The sequence below is a fragment of the Salvelinus alpinus genome, chromosome 28 (assembly GCF_045679555.1).
Source record: "Salvelinus alpinus chromosome 28, SLU_Salpinus.1, whole genome shotgun sequence".
Taxonomy (NCBI): Eukaryota; Metazoa; Chordata; class Actinopteri; order Salmoniformes; family Salmonidae; genus Salvelinus; species Salvelinus alpinus.
In genome coordinates, this window is record NC_092113.1 from 43,894,424 (window position 1) to 43,909,674 (window position 15,251).

The window sequence follows — 15,251 nt, forward strand, 5'->3', positions numbered from 1 at the left end:
TATCCTGCAACCATTGAACATCATTCAGTTCAATGATAATACATAAATTAATAATCAATTTGTCCATCGGCCTAGTGTTTAGACTACACAGTCTGAAAATGGTCAAGATATTATTTAAAAAATAATTACTGGTTGTTCTATTTAAATGTTATTGCTATGCAATTGTTCTGCAACAAACGAGACCATATAGATTCTAGGCATAAAAAGATAGGCCCTAGAGACGCTTTGAGGCGCCAGGGGGGTCCGTGTCTTCATTGGGCTATTGTTGGTGCCTAGCGCCGCTTGCTGGACAGAACCACAGCAGAAACACATGGCAGATATGGTCCATAACGGAACCGTAGCCGAGCACGGCACGGTATACACGGTATGTTCCTTAAGTAATTTAACGTTTATCAGCAGAGAATCGGTGGAACTAGCCTACCACGATAGTCCATGTGGAAGAGGAGGTGACTTTTATTAACTATGTGAAGGTAACTTGTTGTCAAAAGTGTGTGAGTGTGAAACGACAGTTTAAAAAAAAAAATTAAGTAGTGTCATTTTTTTATATTTTTTTTATCAATGTGGTTGATTGGGCTCATTGGGAATAAATCATCAGATCATAGCAGAACATTAAATACATCACTGTGGTAGTCTAGGCTATATGGGGCTTTTTTGGGTTTACCTTATGTAAAGAAAAAATTATGACTATAATGATGAGGATGATGATTTATTATTGTTATTATGATGTCATTAAAATGTTGTTGTTGTTGCAATTTTAGTTTATTTACTTGATGATGATGAATATGGAGAGGAAAAACGAGGACGATTATATTGATGAGTATGTACTTAAACAATATGTTAGTTGGCCTAAGTCATTAACTTACTGTATGATCTAATTAATTATGAGTTATTACGGCAGATAAAATAGTTTTAGTTAGTTTTATAAGAAATACAGGCTATAGTGAGGAAGTCACTTTCTTGGTAAACAGCCTGCGCTGTCTGCCTGTGTAGAGAGAACCGTCCGGCTCCACGCATGCGCAGTGTAACTCCGTCCGCCTCGGTAAGGGTGTAGATCTTAGCTCGCGCTGGAACACGGGAACAGCGAATAGATACAGTATTCTTACATATAAATAAACATAAAAAGAAACGGATGTGCATCCGAAAACGAAACGGATACCGTCCTCCTGACAATTTTAATGCAAAAATTGTAAGTATTATTAAATAATAGTCATGTCTTTGTAAAAGGGTTTTAGTTTGCCAGTCAATGGTGGGTTTTTCCGGCTTATCCCGTTTTGAAAAAGGTCCGTGATTCCTAGTCTACTGCTGAAGAGAACGGGTTGTCTTGAAGAAACAGCCCCTCGAATGTTTTCCCCAAAACCTGTAAAACAACATTTTAGTATTTGGATCATGTTTTTGACAACGCTCCAATGTCATTATGCTGAGAATACAGCTTTCATGGGAACAAGAGTAACGATATGTCTTTCGATACAATAACCACTGTGCTTCTCATTCCAAACTGACTGAGGAAGAGAGGTTAGGTAGGGAACTAGTGTTTCTGCCGCTTAATTTTGTCGCTTTTTTTTTTCACCGCTTAATTTCTATTAGTGGAATGTCTGCTCTGCTCTGGTTCCTTATTAGTAGGCAACAATATGGAGATGTCAATCTGTTCCAGTTTGGTCGGCAAGGATTTCTAGCTGTCTCTCTCTCTCTCTCCGTACTAATGATATGATGTATTTGTCATCATTATGACTAGCGTAAACATGTTCACTGTTAGCCTGCTAACTGTAATATTGAAAGCAGATCGTTTTGATCAGCCAAGTTAGATGTGTACTATGCGCAATCACTACAGGAGCGGAAGGACGAATGCGACCGGCAGGCTATATTGAAAACGGTTTTGTCAGATGTCTCTTTTTTGTTGTTGCTCGTTGCATGACATCTGTCAGTTATCCTTCATTCTATGAGAGGGTTTGGTGATTTCTCTCATACCATATCGTGATGCTCTTTCTCAGCCTAGCCAGACACGTTATTTTATAGGCTACAGATATTTGCAATTATGGGTTACGGTTAACGAATTATGTGCGTTTTGAACGAATACTCGTTTTAGTGTTTGACGTGTAGCCTACCTATAGTGGGAGGGTGGCAAGGCAACAGCCTACATGTTGGCTATTTTCTCTAGTCGGATCATCTAGGAAGTGCAAAAATATATAAATATATATTTTTAATTATGCCCTTCTGGAAGTATGTTTTGTCAGAGATCCTATTGATTAGGCCTAGATATCATATATATGTGTTACAGTTAACAGTAGACATCATCGTCTTTAATTAACCCTCATATTGATAGTTTTTAGTGAATCTCGTCGCGTAGTAAAAAGCGCGTTCCCGATTCACGCGCGACACGTTCGAGTGAATGAATTTCGCGCGTCACCAAAATAGGCGCGTGAAACGGAGCGCTTTAAAAAAAAAAAGTTTCGCGTTTCGAGTTTCGCGCGAGCCAAACTCCTTGACACTCGATTCTGAATATGGGGATCGGGGGGGGGGTAGGAGGCAAAGCTTGCAAAACGTCAGGTTGGGAACACAGCTGAGACCAAACCAAATATTGCAATGAAAAACATATTTAGTTTGCCACAACGGAAGTAAAGAGTAAAACGTTATTTTTTTTTTCTGTTATTCTGACGTGTCATGGAGATGACTTGTAGGTTAGAGACATGAGCAACGTGGAGAGAGAGGTGCAGAAGACAGGTAGTAGACTATTCACACTGTTGAAACATATAAACATGATAGGGAAACTGAGGATCCCAAACAGACATTAAAGTGAGGAGACATTCAAGTGAGTTTGCGTTCAATAGGGTTTTCAGTACATTCTATCTTAAGCCATCCCTTTAAATACAGTGTACCTTTAATTAGAATTTTATCAACAGACTCACTAGAATACATGGAGAGAACGGGTTCAGAATATAGGGATCGATGAATGAAAGATATCTACGCATATTGTTCTCCGTTTCAGCACCAAATAGTAGATTTAAAAATACTCTGATTTTGTAGATTATTTAGGCAAATTATAGGGTTAGCAAAGTATGTGTGAATCATTAAAAAAAAACAGGTTTGGAGAGCCTGTACGCACTAAATATATTGATGAATCAAAAATACTGTCGTTTGATTCATCCTGAAAGTTGCCATATTCAGTTGTTCAATCTATGAAATATTGGAAGGTGGAAACAAGTGTACAATAGTGGTTGAACAGTAGTCTACCCTGATAATCCTCACTAATCATGGAACTGTGATGACAGTCATCGTGAACCGTGCTCCAGGTTTAAACTGAAAAGTGTGGTCAGAGTTCCATGAAGATTAAAATAGGCTACATGTTCTAAAGTATTAGCCTAATATAATCTACTAATTCTAGCAACCCTCAAGAAACGACTACACTGACGTGACAGAGGAGAGAACGACTACACTGACGTGACAGAGGAGAGAACGACTACACTGACGTGACAGAGGAAAGGTCAACAGAATGGAATGCAGTGATACAAGATGTAGGCTACAAACTGAAGGAAACTAACACTAACACTGACAGTTATAAATGTGAGGAAACTAACACTAAAGTGACAGTTATAAATGTGAGGAAACTAACACTAAAGTGACAGTTATAAATGTTAGGAAACTAAAATGACAGTTATAAACGTAAGGAAACTAACACTAAAGTGACAGTTATAAATGTAAGGAAACTAACACTAAAGTGACAGTTATAAATGTAAGGAAACTAACACTAAAGTGACAGTTATAAATGTGAGGAAACTAACACTAAAGTGACAGTTATAAATGTGAGGAAACTAACACTAAAGTGACAGTTATAAATGTGAGGAAACTAACACTAAAGTGACAGTTATAAATGTGAGGAAACTAACACTAAAGTGACAGTTATAAATGTGAGGAAACTAACACTAAAGTGACAGTTATAAATGTGAGGAAACTAACACTAAAGTGACAGTTATAAATGTTAGAAAACTAAAATGACAGTTATAAATGTGAGGAAACTAAAGTGACAATTATAAATGTAAGGAAACTAACACTAAAGTGACAGTTATAAATGTGAGGAAACTAACACTAAAGTGACAGTTATAAATCTGAGGAAACTAACACTAAAGTGACAGTTATAAATGTTAGGAAACTAAAATGACAGTTATAAATGTGAGGAAACTAAAGTGACAATTATAAATGTAAGGAAACTAACACTAAAGTGACAGTTATAAATGTGAGGAAACTAACACTAAAGTGACAGTTATAAATGTAAGGAAACTAACACTAAAGTGACAGTTATAAATGTGAGGAAACTAACACTAAAGTGACAGTTATAAATGTAAGGAAACTAACACTAAAGTGACAGTTATAAATGTGAGGAAACTAACACTAAAGTGACAGTTATAAATGTGAGGAAACTAACACTAAAGTGACAGTTATAAATGTAAGGAAACTAACACTAAAGTGACAGTTATAAATGTGAGGAAACTAACACTAAAGTGACAGTTATAAATGTGAGGAAACTAACACTAAAGTGACAGTTATAAATGTGAGGAAACTAACACTAAAGTGACAGTTATAAATCTGAGGAAACTAACACTAAAGTGACAGTTATAAATGTTAGGAAACTAACACTAAAGTGACAGTTATAAATGTGAGGAAACTAACACTAAAGTGACAGTTATAAATGTAAGGAAACTAACACTAAAGTGACAGTTATAAATGTGAGGAAACTAACACTAAAGTGACAGTTATAAATGTGAGGAAACTAACACTAAAGTGACAGTTATAAATGTGAGGAAACTAACACTAAAGTGACAGTTATAAATGTGAGGAAACTAACACTAAAGTGACAGTTATAAATGTGAGGAAACTAACACTAAAGTGACAGTTATAAATGTGAGGAAACTAACACTAAAGTGACAGTTATAAATGTGAGGAAACTAACACTAAAGTGACAGTTATAAATGTGAGGAAACTAACACTAAAGTGACAGTTATAAATGTGAGGAAACTAACACTAAAGTGACAGTTATAAATGTAAGGAAACTAACACTAAAGTGACAGTTATAAATGTGAGGAAACTAACACTAAAGTGACAGTTATAAATGTGAGGAAACTAACACTAAAGTGACAGTTATAAATGTGAGGAAACTAACACTAAAGTGACAGTTATAAATGTGAGGAAACTAACACTAAAGTGACAGTTATAAATCTGAGGAAACTAACACTAAAGTGACAGTTATAAATGTTAGGAAACTAAAATGACAGTTATAAATGTGAGGAAACTAAAGTGACAATTATAAATGTAAGGAAACTAACACTAAAGTGACAGTTATAAATGTGAGGAAACTAACACTAAAGTGACAGTTATAAATGTAAGGAAACTAACACTAAAGTGACAGTTATAAATGTGAGGAAACTAACACTAAAGTGACAGTTATAAATGTGAGGAAACTAACACTAAAGTGACAGTTATAAATGTTAGGAAACTAAAGTGACAATTATAAATGTGAGGAAACTAACACTAAAGTGACAGTTATAAATGTGAGGAAACTAACACTAAAGTGACAGTTATAAATGTAAGGAAACTAACACTAAAGTGACAGTTATAAATGTGAGGAAACTAACACTAAAGTGACAGTTATAAATGTGAGGAAACTAACACTAAAGTGACAGTTATAAATGTAAGGAAACTAACACTAAAGTGACAGTTATAAATGTGAGGAAACTAACACTAAAGTGACAGTTATAAATGTAAGGAAACTAACACTAAAGTGACAGTTATAAATGTGAGGAAACTAACACTAAAGTGACAGTTATAAATGTAAGGAAACTAACACTAAAGTGACAGTTATAAATGTAAGGAAACTAACACTAAAGTGACAGTTATAAATGTGAGGAAACTAACACTAAAGTGACAGTTATAAATGTAAGGAAACTAACACTAAAGTGACAGTTATAAATGTGAGGAAACTAACACTAAAGTGACAGTTATAAATGTAAGGAAACTGACACTAAAGTGACAGTTATAAATGTGAGGAAACTAACACTAAAGTGACAGTTATAAATGTGAGGAAACTAAAGTGACAGTTATAAATGTGAGGAAACTAACACTAAAGTGACAGTTATAAATGTGAGGAAACTAACACTAAAGTGACAGTTATAAATGTGAGGAAACTAACACTAAAGTGACAGTTATAAATGTAAGGAAACACTAAAGTGACAGTTATAAATGTGAGGAAACTAACACTAAAGTGACAGTTATAAATGTAAGGAAACTAACACTAAAGTGACAGTTATAAATGTGAGGAAACTAACACTAAAGTGACAGTTATAAATGTGAGGAAACTAACACTAAAGTGACAGTTATAAATGTAAGGAAACACTAAAGTGACAGTTATAAATGTGAGGAAACTAACACTAAAGTGACAGTTATAAATGTAAGGAAACTAACACTAAAGTGACAGTTATAAATGTAAGGTAACTAACACTAAAGTGACAGTTATAAATGTAAGGAAACACTAAAGTGACAGTTATAAATGTAAGGAAACACTAAAGTGACAGTTATAAATGTAAGGAAACTAACACTAAAGTGACAGTTTTAAATGTAAGGTAACTAACACTAAAGTGACAGTTATAAATGTAAGGAAACACTAAAGTGACAGTTATAAATGTGAGGAAACTAACACTAAAGTGACAGTTATAAATGTACGGAAACTAACACTAAAGTGACAGTTATAAATGTAAGGAAACACTAAAGTGACAGTTATAAATGTTAGGAAACTAACACTAAAGTGACAGTTATAAATGTGAGGAAACTAACACTAAAGTGACAGTTATAAATGTGAGGAAACTAACACTAAAGTGACAGTTATAAATGTAAGGAAACTAACACTAAAGTGACAGTTATAAATGTGAGGAAACTAACACTAAAGTGACAGTTATAAATGTGAGGAAACACTAAAGTGACAGTTATAAATGTAAGGAAACTAACACTAAAGTGACAGTTATAAATGTAAGGAAACTAACACTAAAGTGACAGTTATAAATGTAAGGAAACTAACACTAAAGTGACAGTTATAAATGTGAGGAAACTAACACTAAAGTGACAGTTATAAATGTGAGGAAACTAACACTAAAGTGACAGTTATAAATGTACGGAAACTAACACTAAAGTGACAGTTATAAATGTAAGGAAACACTAAAGTGACAGTTATAAATGTTAGGAAACTAACACTAAAGTGACAGTTATAAATGTGAGGAAACACTAAAGTGACAGTTATAAATGTAAGGAAACTAACACTAAAGTGACAGTTATAAATGTAAGGAAACTAACACTAAAGTGACAGTTATAAACGTGAGGAAACTAAAGTGACAGTTATAAATGTGAAGAAACTAACACTAAAGTGACAGTTATAAATGTGAGGAAACTAACACTAAATTGACAGTTATAAATGTGAGGAAACTAACACTAAAGTGACAGTTATAAATGTGAGGAAACTAACACTAAAGAGACAGTTATAAATGTAAGGAAACTAACACTAAAGTGACAGTTATAAATGTGAAGAAACTAACACTAAAGTGACAGTTATAAATGTGAGGAAACTAACACTAAAGTGACAGTTATAAATGTGAGGAAACTAACACTAAAGTGACAGTTATAAATGTGAGGAAACTAACACTAAAGTGACAGTTATAAATGTGAGGAAACTAACACTAAAGTGACAGTTATAAATGTGAGGAAACTAACACTAAAGTGACAGTTATAAATGTGAGGAAACTAACACTAAAGTGACAGTTATAAATGTGAGGAAACTAACACTAAAGAGACAGTTATAAATGTAAGGAAACTAACACTAAAGTGACAGTTATAAATGTGAAGAAACTAACACTAAAGTGACAGTTATAAATGTGAGGAAACTAACACTAAAGTGACAGTTATAAATGTAAGGTAACTAACACTAAAGTGACAGTTATAAATGTAAGGAAACTAACACTAAAGTGACAGTTATAAACGTGAGGAAACTAAAGTGACAGTTATAAATGTGAAGAAACTAACACTAAAGTGACAGTTATAAATGTGAGGAAACTAACACTAAAGTGACAGTTATAAATGTGAGGAAACTAACACTAAAGTGACAGTTATAAATGTGAGGAAACTAACACTAAAGAGACAGTTATAAATGTAAGGAAACTAACACTAAAGTGACAGTTATAAATGTGAAGAAACTAACACTAAAGTGACAGTTATAAATGTGAGGAAACTAACACTAAAGTGACAGTTATAAATGTGAGGAAACTAACACTAAAGTGACAGTTATAAATGTGAGGAAACTAACACTAAAGTGACAGTTATAAATGTGAGGAAACTAACACTAAAGTGACAGTTATAAATGTGAGGAAACTAACACTAAAGTGACAGTTATAAATGTGAGGAAACTAACACTAAAGTGACAGTTATAAATGTGAGGAAACTAACACTAAAGAGACAGTTATAAATGTAAGGAAACTAACACTAAAGTGACAGTTATAAATGTGAAGAAACTAACACTAAAGTGACAGTTATAAATGTGAGGAAACTAACACTAAAGTGACAGTTATAAATGTGAGGAAACTAACACTAAAGTGACAGTTATAAATGTGAGGAAACTAACACTAAAGAGACAGTTATAAATGTGAGGAAACTAACACTAAAGTGACAATTATAAATGTAAGGAAACACTAAAGTGACAGTTATAAATGTAAGGAAACTAACACTAAAGTGACAGTTATAAATGTAAGGAAACTAACACTAAAGTGACAGTTATAAATGTAAGGAAACACTAAAGTGACAGTTATAAATATAAGGAAACTAACACTAAAGTGACAGTTATAAATGTGAGGAAACTAACACTAAAGTGACAGTTATAAATGTGAGGAAACTAACACTAAAGTGACAGTTATAAATGTAAGGAAACTAACACTAAAGTGACAGTTATAAATGTGAGGAAACTAACACTAAAGTGACAGTTATAAATGTAAGGAAACACTAAAGTGACAGTTATAAATGTGAGGAAACTAACACTAAAGTGACAGTTATAAATGTACGGAAACTAACACTAAAGTGACAGTTATAAATGTAAGGAAACTAACACTAAAGTGACAGTTATAAATGTGAGGAAACTAACACTAAAGTGACAGTTATAAATGTGAGGAAACTAACACTAAAGTGACAGTTATAAATGTGAGGAAACTAACACTAAAGTGACAGTTATAAATGTAAGGAAACTAACACTAAAGTGACAGTTATAAATGTGAGGAAACTAACACTAAAGTGACAGTTATAAATGTAAGGAAACTAACACTAAAGTGACAGTTATAAATGTGAGGAAACTAACACTAAAGTGACAGTTATAAATGTGAGGAAACTAACACTAAAGTGACAGTTATAAATGTGAGGAAACTAACACTAAAGTGACAGTTATAAATGTAAGGAAACTAACACTAAAGTGACAGTTATAAATGTGAGGAAACTAACACTAAAGTGACAGTTATAAATGTGAGGAAACTAACACTAAAGTGACAGTTATAAATGTAAGGAAACTAACACTAAAATGACAGTTATAAATGTGAGGAAACTGACACTAAAGTGACAGTTATAAATGTAAGGAAACTAACACTAAAGTGACAGTTATAAATGTGAGGAAACTAACACTAAAGTGACAGTTATAAATGTGAGGAAACTAACACTAAAGTGACAGTTATAAATGTAAGGAAACTAACAATAAAATGACAGTTATAAATGTGAGGAAACTGACACTAAAGTGACAGTTATAAATGTAAGGAAACTAACACTAAAGTGACAGTTATAAATGTGAGGAAACTAACACTAAAGGGACAGTTATAAATATAAGGAAACTAACACTAAAGTGACAGTTATAAATGTGAGGAAACTAACACTAAAGTGACAGTTATAAATGTGAGGAAACTAACACTAAAGTGACAGTTATAAATGTGAGGAAACTAACACTAAAGTGACAGTTATAAATGTAAGGAAACTAACACTAAAGTGACAGTTATAAATGTGAGGAAACTAACACTAAAGTGACAGTTATAAATGTGAGGAAACTAACACTAAAGTGACAGTTATAAATGTGAGGAAACTAACACTAAAGTGACAGTTATAAATGTAAGGAAACACTAAAGTGACAGTTATAAATGTGAGGAAACTAACACTAAAGTGACAGTTATAAATGTACGGAAACTAACACTAAAGTGACAGTTATAAATGTGAGGAAACTAACATTATTGTGACAGTTATAAATGTAAGGAAACTAACACTAAAGTGACAGTTATAAATGTGAGGAAACTAACATTATTGTGACAGTTATAAATGTAAGGAAACTAACACTAAAGTGACAGTTATAAATGTACAGTATGTGTGTATTGCTGACGGTGGTTCTTATAGCGGCTAACATTTTAACAATTGTAAAATATAATAGAAAATCCCGGGTCTCCAAATGTCCTCTATGCAAATTATGAGGGCACACAATTAGAATTCTGAATAGCGGCACAGCTATTCGTGTCCTATTTCGCTGTGGAAAAGGGGGCCGCAATACATGTCATGTTGATATGATTTTCAGTCTGTTTCCATACGACTGGTTTCCAGGGATCATAAGGAAAAACCCTCTAATATAATTGCTACGTGTATTTACAATCCCCTTCTACAAAGTGATTCCTCATTTGCCTCGCTTTAATCAGTTTATAAATCCAGTGCATGGAGATTATATCGGATAAAGGAAAGTGTATGTTTTTTTCCACTTGGAACCGGCAGGTTTGCTCGACCTTATTCACGGTTCCTTCGCTCGTAAAAGTGGTGGGAATTATGAGGGAAATAAGTAAAGGTCAGAATATGGTGTAACTGTAGGCACACCTCCGGCCACACCTTCATTTCTTTGATCTCCTAAGCAAAAAGCGGGTGAATAGCGTGCTATTCTCGTGCTTAAATTCAAGGTCAGAATACACGGCGAGAGAGAAGTTCATAAAAATGTAATTAAGTTCCATTTACACATTATACATGTGTAAGTCTTTGTTGTTGTATGTGTCGAACTGCTTTGCTTTATTCTTGGCCAGGTTGCAGTTGCAAACGAGAACTTGTTCTCAACTAGCCTACCTAGTTAAATAAAGGTGAAATAAATAAATAAAACGCACGCTTAACTTGGGTCTGAATTCTCCCTTTAGTTAGTCCTACTTAGTATTCAAAGTTACGCTAACTTCTCCCTTTAGTTAGTCCTACTTAGTATTCAACGTTACGCTAACTTCTCCCTTTAGTTAGTCCTACTTAGTATTTAAAGTTACGCTAACTTCTCCCTTTAGTTAGTCCTACTTAGTATTCAACGTTACGCTAAATTCTCCCTTTAGTTAGTCCTACTTAATATTTAAAGTTACGCTAACTTTACAGGAGTGTTCTTACTACTGTGTATGTGCAGTATTCATGTAAGTAAAGTGTAACCCAAGTCACTGAGAAATGAAGTTATAACACTACAGTGTTGCTATTAAAGTGGAATTAGTGCTGTAAGTACAGTGTTACCCCGGAGAGAAGCAGGGCATCAGTGTTACCCCGGAGAGAAACGGGGCATCAGTGTTACCCCGGAGAGAAGCAGGGCATCAGTGTTACCCCGGAGAGAAACGGGGCATCAGTGTAACCCCAGAGAGAAGCAGGGCATCAGTGTTACCCCGGAGAGAAGCGGGGCATCAGTGTATCCCCAGAGAGAAGCAGGGCATCAGTGTATCCCCGGAGAGAAACGGGGCATCAGTGTAACCCCAGAGAGAAACAGGGCATCAGTGTAACCCCGGAGAGAAGCGGGGCATCAGTGTATCCCCGGAGAGAAACGGGGCATCAGTGTAACCCCAGAGAGAAACAGGGCATCAGTGTAACCCCGGAGAGAAGCAGGGCATCAGTGTTACCCCGGAGAGAAACGGGGCATCAGTGTAACCCCAGAGAGAAGCAGGGCATCAGTGTTACCCCGGAGAGAAGCGGGGCATCAGTGTATCCCCAGAGAGAAGCAGGGCATCAGTGTATCCCCGGAGAGAAACGGGGCATCAGTGTAACCCCAGAGAGAAACAGGGCATCAGTGTAACCCCGGAGAGAAGCGGGGCATCAGTGTATCCCCGGAGAGAAACGGGGCATCAGTGTATCCCCGGAGAGAAGCAGGGCATCAGTGTAACCCCGGAGAGAAACGGGGCATCAGTGTATCCCCGGAGAGAAGCAGGGCATCAGTGTTACCCCGGAGAGAAACGGGGCATCAGTGTATCCCCAGAGAGAAGCAGGGCATCAGTGTAACCCCGGAGAGAAACGGGGCATCAGTGTAACCCCAGAGAGAAACAGGGCATCAGTGTAACCCCAGAGAGAAACGGGGCATCAGTGTAACCCCAGAGAGAAACGGGGCATCAGTGTAACCCCGGAGAGAAGCGGGGCATCAGTGTATCCCCGGAGAGAAACGGGGCATCAGTGTATCCCCAGAGAGAAGCAGGGCATCAGTGTATCCCCGGAGAGAAGCAGGGCATCAGTGTAACCCCAGAGAGAAACGGGGCATCAGTGTAACCCCAGAGAGAAACGGGGCATCAGTGTAACCCCAGAGAGAAACGGGGCATCGGTGTAACCCCAGAGAGAAACGGGGCATCAGTGTAACCCCGGAGAGAAACGGGGCATCAGTGTAACCCCAGAGAGAAGTAGGGCATCAGTGTATCCCCGGAGAGAAACGGGGCATCAGTGTAACCCCAGAGAGAAACAGGGCATCAGTGTAACCCCAGAGAGAAACGGGGCATCAGTGTAACCCCAGAGAGAAACGGGGCATCAGTGTAACCCCAGAGAGAAACGGGGCATCGGTGTAACCCCAGAGAGAAACGGGGCATCAGTGTAACCCCGGAGAGAAACGGGGCATCAGTGTAACCCCAGAGAGAAGTAGGGCATCAGTGTATCCCCGGAGAGAAACGGGGCATCAGTGTAACCCCAGAGAGAAACAGGGCATCAGTGTAACCCCAGAGAGAAACGGGGCATCAGTGTAACCCCAGAGAGAAACGGGGCATCAGTGTAACCCCAGAGAGAAACGGGGCATCGGTGTAACCCCAGAGAGAAACGGGGCATCAGTGTAACCCCGGAGAGAAACGGGGCATCAGTGTAACCCCAGAGAGAAGCAGGGCATCAGTGTAACCCCGGAGAGAAGCAGGGCATCAGTGTAACCCCGGAGAGAAACGGGGCATCAGTGTATCCCCAGAGAGAAACTGGGCATCAGTGTAACCCCGGAGAGAAGCAGGGCATCAGTGTAACCCCGGAGAGAAACGGGGCATCAGTGTAACCCCGGAGAGAATCAGGGCATCAGTGTAACCCCGGAGAGAAACTGGGCATCAGCCTCCAGAGGAAGGATATGACTCATTCATGTCACTCTGCACAAAGATATCTTGCTCTGTTCTCCTGTCGTCAGGCCACATCCTCAGCCTCTGTCTCAGTCAGACTGTAGGGAAGGTATGGTGCCAGTCTGTCTCAGTCTTACTGTAGGGTTGATATGGTGCCTGTCTGTCTCAGTCAGACTGTAGTGTAGATATGGTGCCTGTCCGTCTCAGTCTGACTGTAGGGTCGATATGGTGCCTGTCTGTCTCAGTCTTACTGTAGGGTTGATATGGTGCCTGTCTGTCTCAGTCTGACTGTAGGGTAGATATGGGGCCTGTCTGTCTCAGTCTGACTGTAGGGTAGATATGGTGCCTGTCTGTCTCAGTCTGACTGTAGGGTCGATATGGTGCCTGTCTGTCTCAGTCTGACTGTAGGGTAGATATGGTGCCTGTCTGTCTCAGTCTGACTGTAGGGTAGATATGGTGCCTGTCTGTCTCAGTCTGACTGTAGGGTAGATATGGTGCCTGTCTGTCTCAGTCTGACTGTAGGGTAGATATGGTGCCTGTCTGTCTCAGTCTGACTGTAGGGTAGATATGGTGCCTGTCTGACTGTAGGGTAGATATGGTGCCTGTCTGTCTCAGTCTGACTGTAGGGTAGATATGGTGCCTGTCTGTCTCAGTCTGACTGTAGGGTAGATATGGTGCCTGTCTGTCTCAGTCTGACTGTAGGGTAGATATGGTGCCTGTCTGTCTCAGTCTGACTGTAGGGTAGATATGGTGCCTGTCCGTCTCAGTCTGACTGTAGGGTAGATATGGTGCCTGTCTGTCTCAGTCTGACTGTAGGGTCGATATGGTGCCTGTCTGTCTCAGTCTGACTGTAGGGTAGATATGGGGCCTGTCTGTCTCAGTCTGACTGTAGGGTAGATATGGTGCCTGTCTGTCTCAGTCTGACTGTAGGGTCGATATGGTGCCTGTCTGTCTCAGTCAGACTGTAGGGTAGGTATGGTGCCAGTCTGTCTCAGTCTGACTGTAGGGTAGATATGGTGCCAGTCTGTCTCAGTCTGACTGTAGGGTAGGTATGGTGCCAGTCTGTCTCAGTCTGACTGTAGGGTAGATATGGTGCCAGTCTGTCTCAGTCTGACTGTAGGGTAGATATGGTGCCTGTCCGTCTCAGTTGGTAAGAGTGGCGCACTAGCAACACCAGTCGTATGTTAAATTCCCACTGTGATCACATTGTATTGTGTTCTCTGGATGAAAAGCCATGCAGATGCTGGATATGATCATCGCACCTGGACCTCAGAGTTGGACACACAGGGCTTTTCTTGTTTCCAATGTTTTCTTGTTCAATGTTTCCAAGGAGTAACAATACAATGACTCTGTTACTTCAGAGTACCTCTAGCTCCTTCAGCTTGAAGCCTTGATACTGTTGTCCATGGATAGTCTGATCCCTTTACACTCTATTCCACTGTTCTGTCTTTCTTTATTTGTCTGCCTCTAATTTCCTCTTTTTTGGTTCCCCCTTTCACTCCCTCTCTCTGCCCTCCTTCTGCGGTTCTTTGGTTTCTTAAAGGGGAAGAGGTGGCTTAGAGAAACGTTTGAGCTGTAACACACATACAGTACTCAAACATGCAGCTTTATTTTCTGGTATTTCAGGACTTTTTGGGGAGTAAAAATGTTTGACAATTAAAACTCATTTTTCCCAAACCCTTAACCTTAACTCCAAATCCCTAAACCTAACCCTTAAGCTTTAATCAACCTCTTGGCGCACAGATCCCTTTAACGGGATAATTTTCGTAAACATCCGCTGAATTGCAGAGCGCCAAATAAAACAAATATTACTAAAAATATTTAATTTCATGAAATCACAAGTGCAATATACCAAAACAC

General features: G+C 37.9%; 1 protein-coding gene across 11 annotated transcripts in view; it reads left to right on the forward strand.

The window, feature by feature from the left end:
• Positions 1–362: 362 nt before the first annotated feature.
• The window catches only part of LOC139557913 (regulator of G-protein signaling 17-like), a 110,779-nt gene continuing 95,890 nt past the window's right edge, over positions 363–15,251 (forward strand). For 10 of the 11 annotated variants that reach the window (XR_011671499.1, XR_011671491.1, XR_011671493.1 and 7 more), the window contains exon 1: positions 1,034–1,186. Coding sequence is in view for 1 of the 11 variants with exons in the window: in XM_071373252.1 (XP_071229353.1) it covers positions 1,130–1,186 (57 nt within the window). In the remaining 10 variants the exon portion in view is untranslated. Of the gene's footprint in view, positions 471–1,033; positions 1,187–15,251 lie in introns of those variants that run through there. The other variant, XR_011671500.1, reaches the window with a different exon arrangement.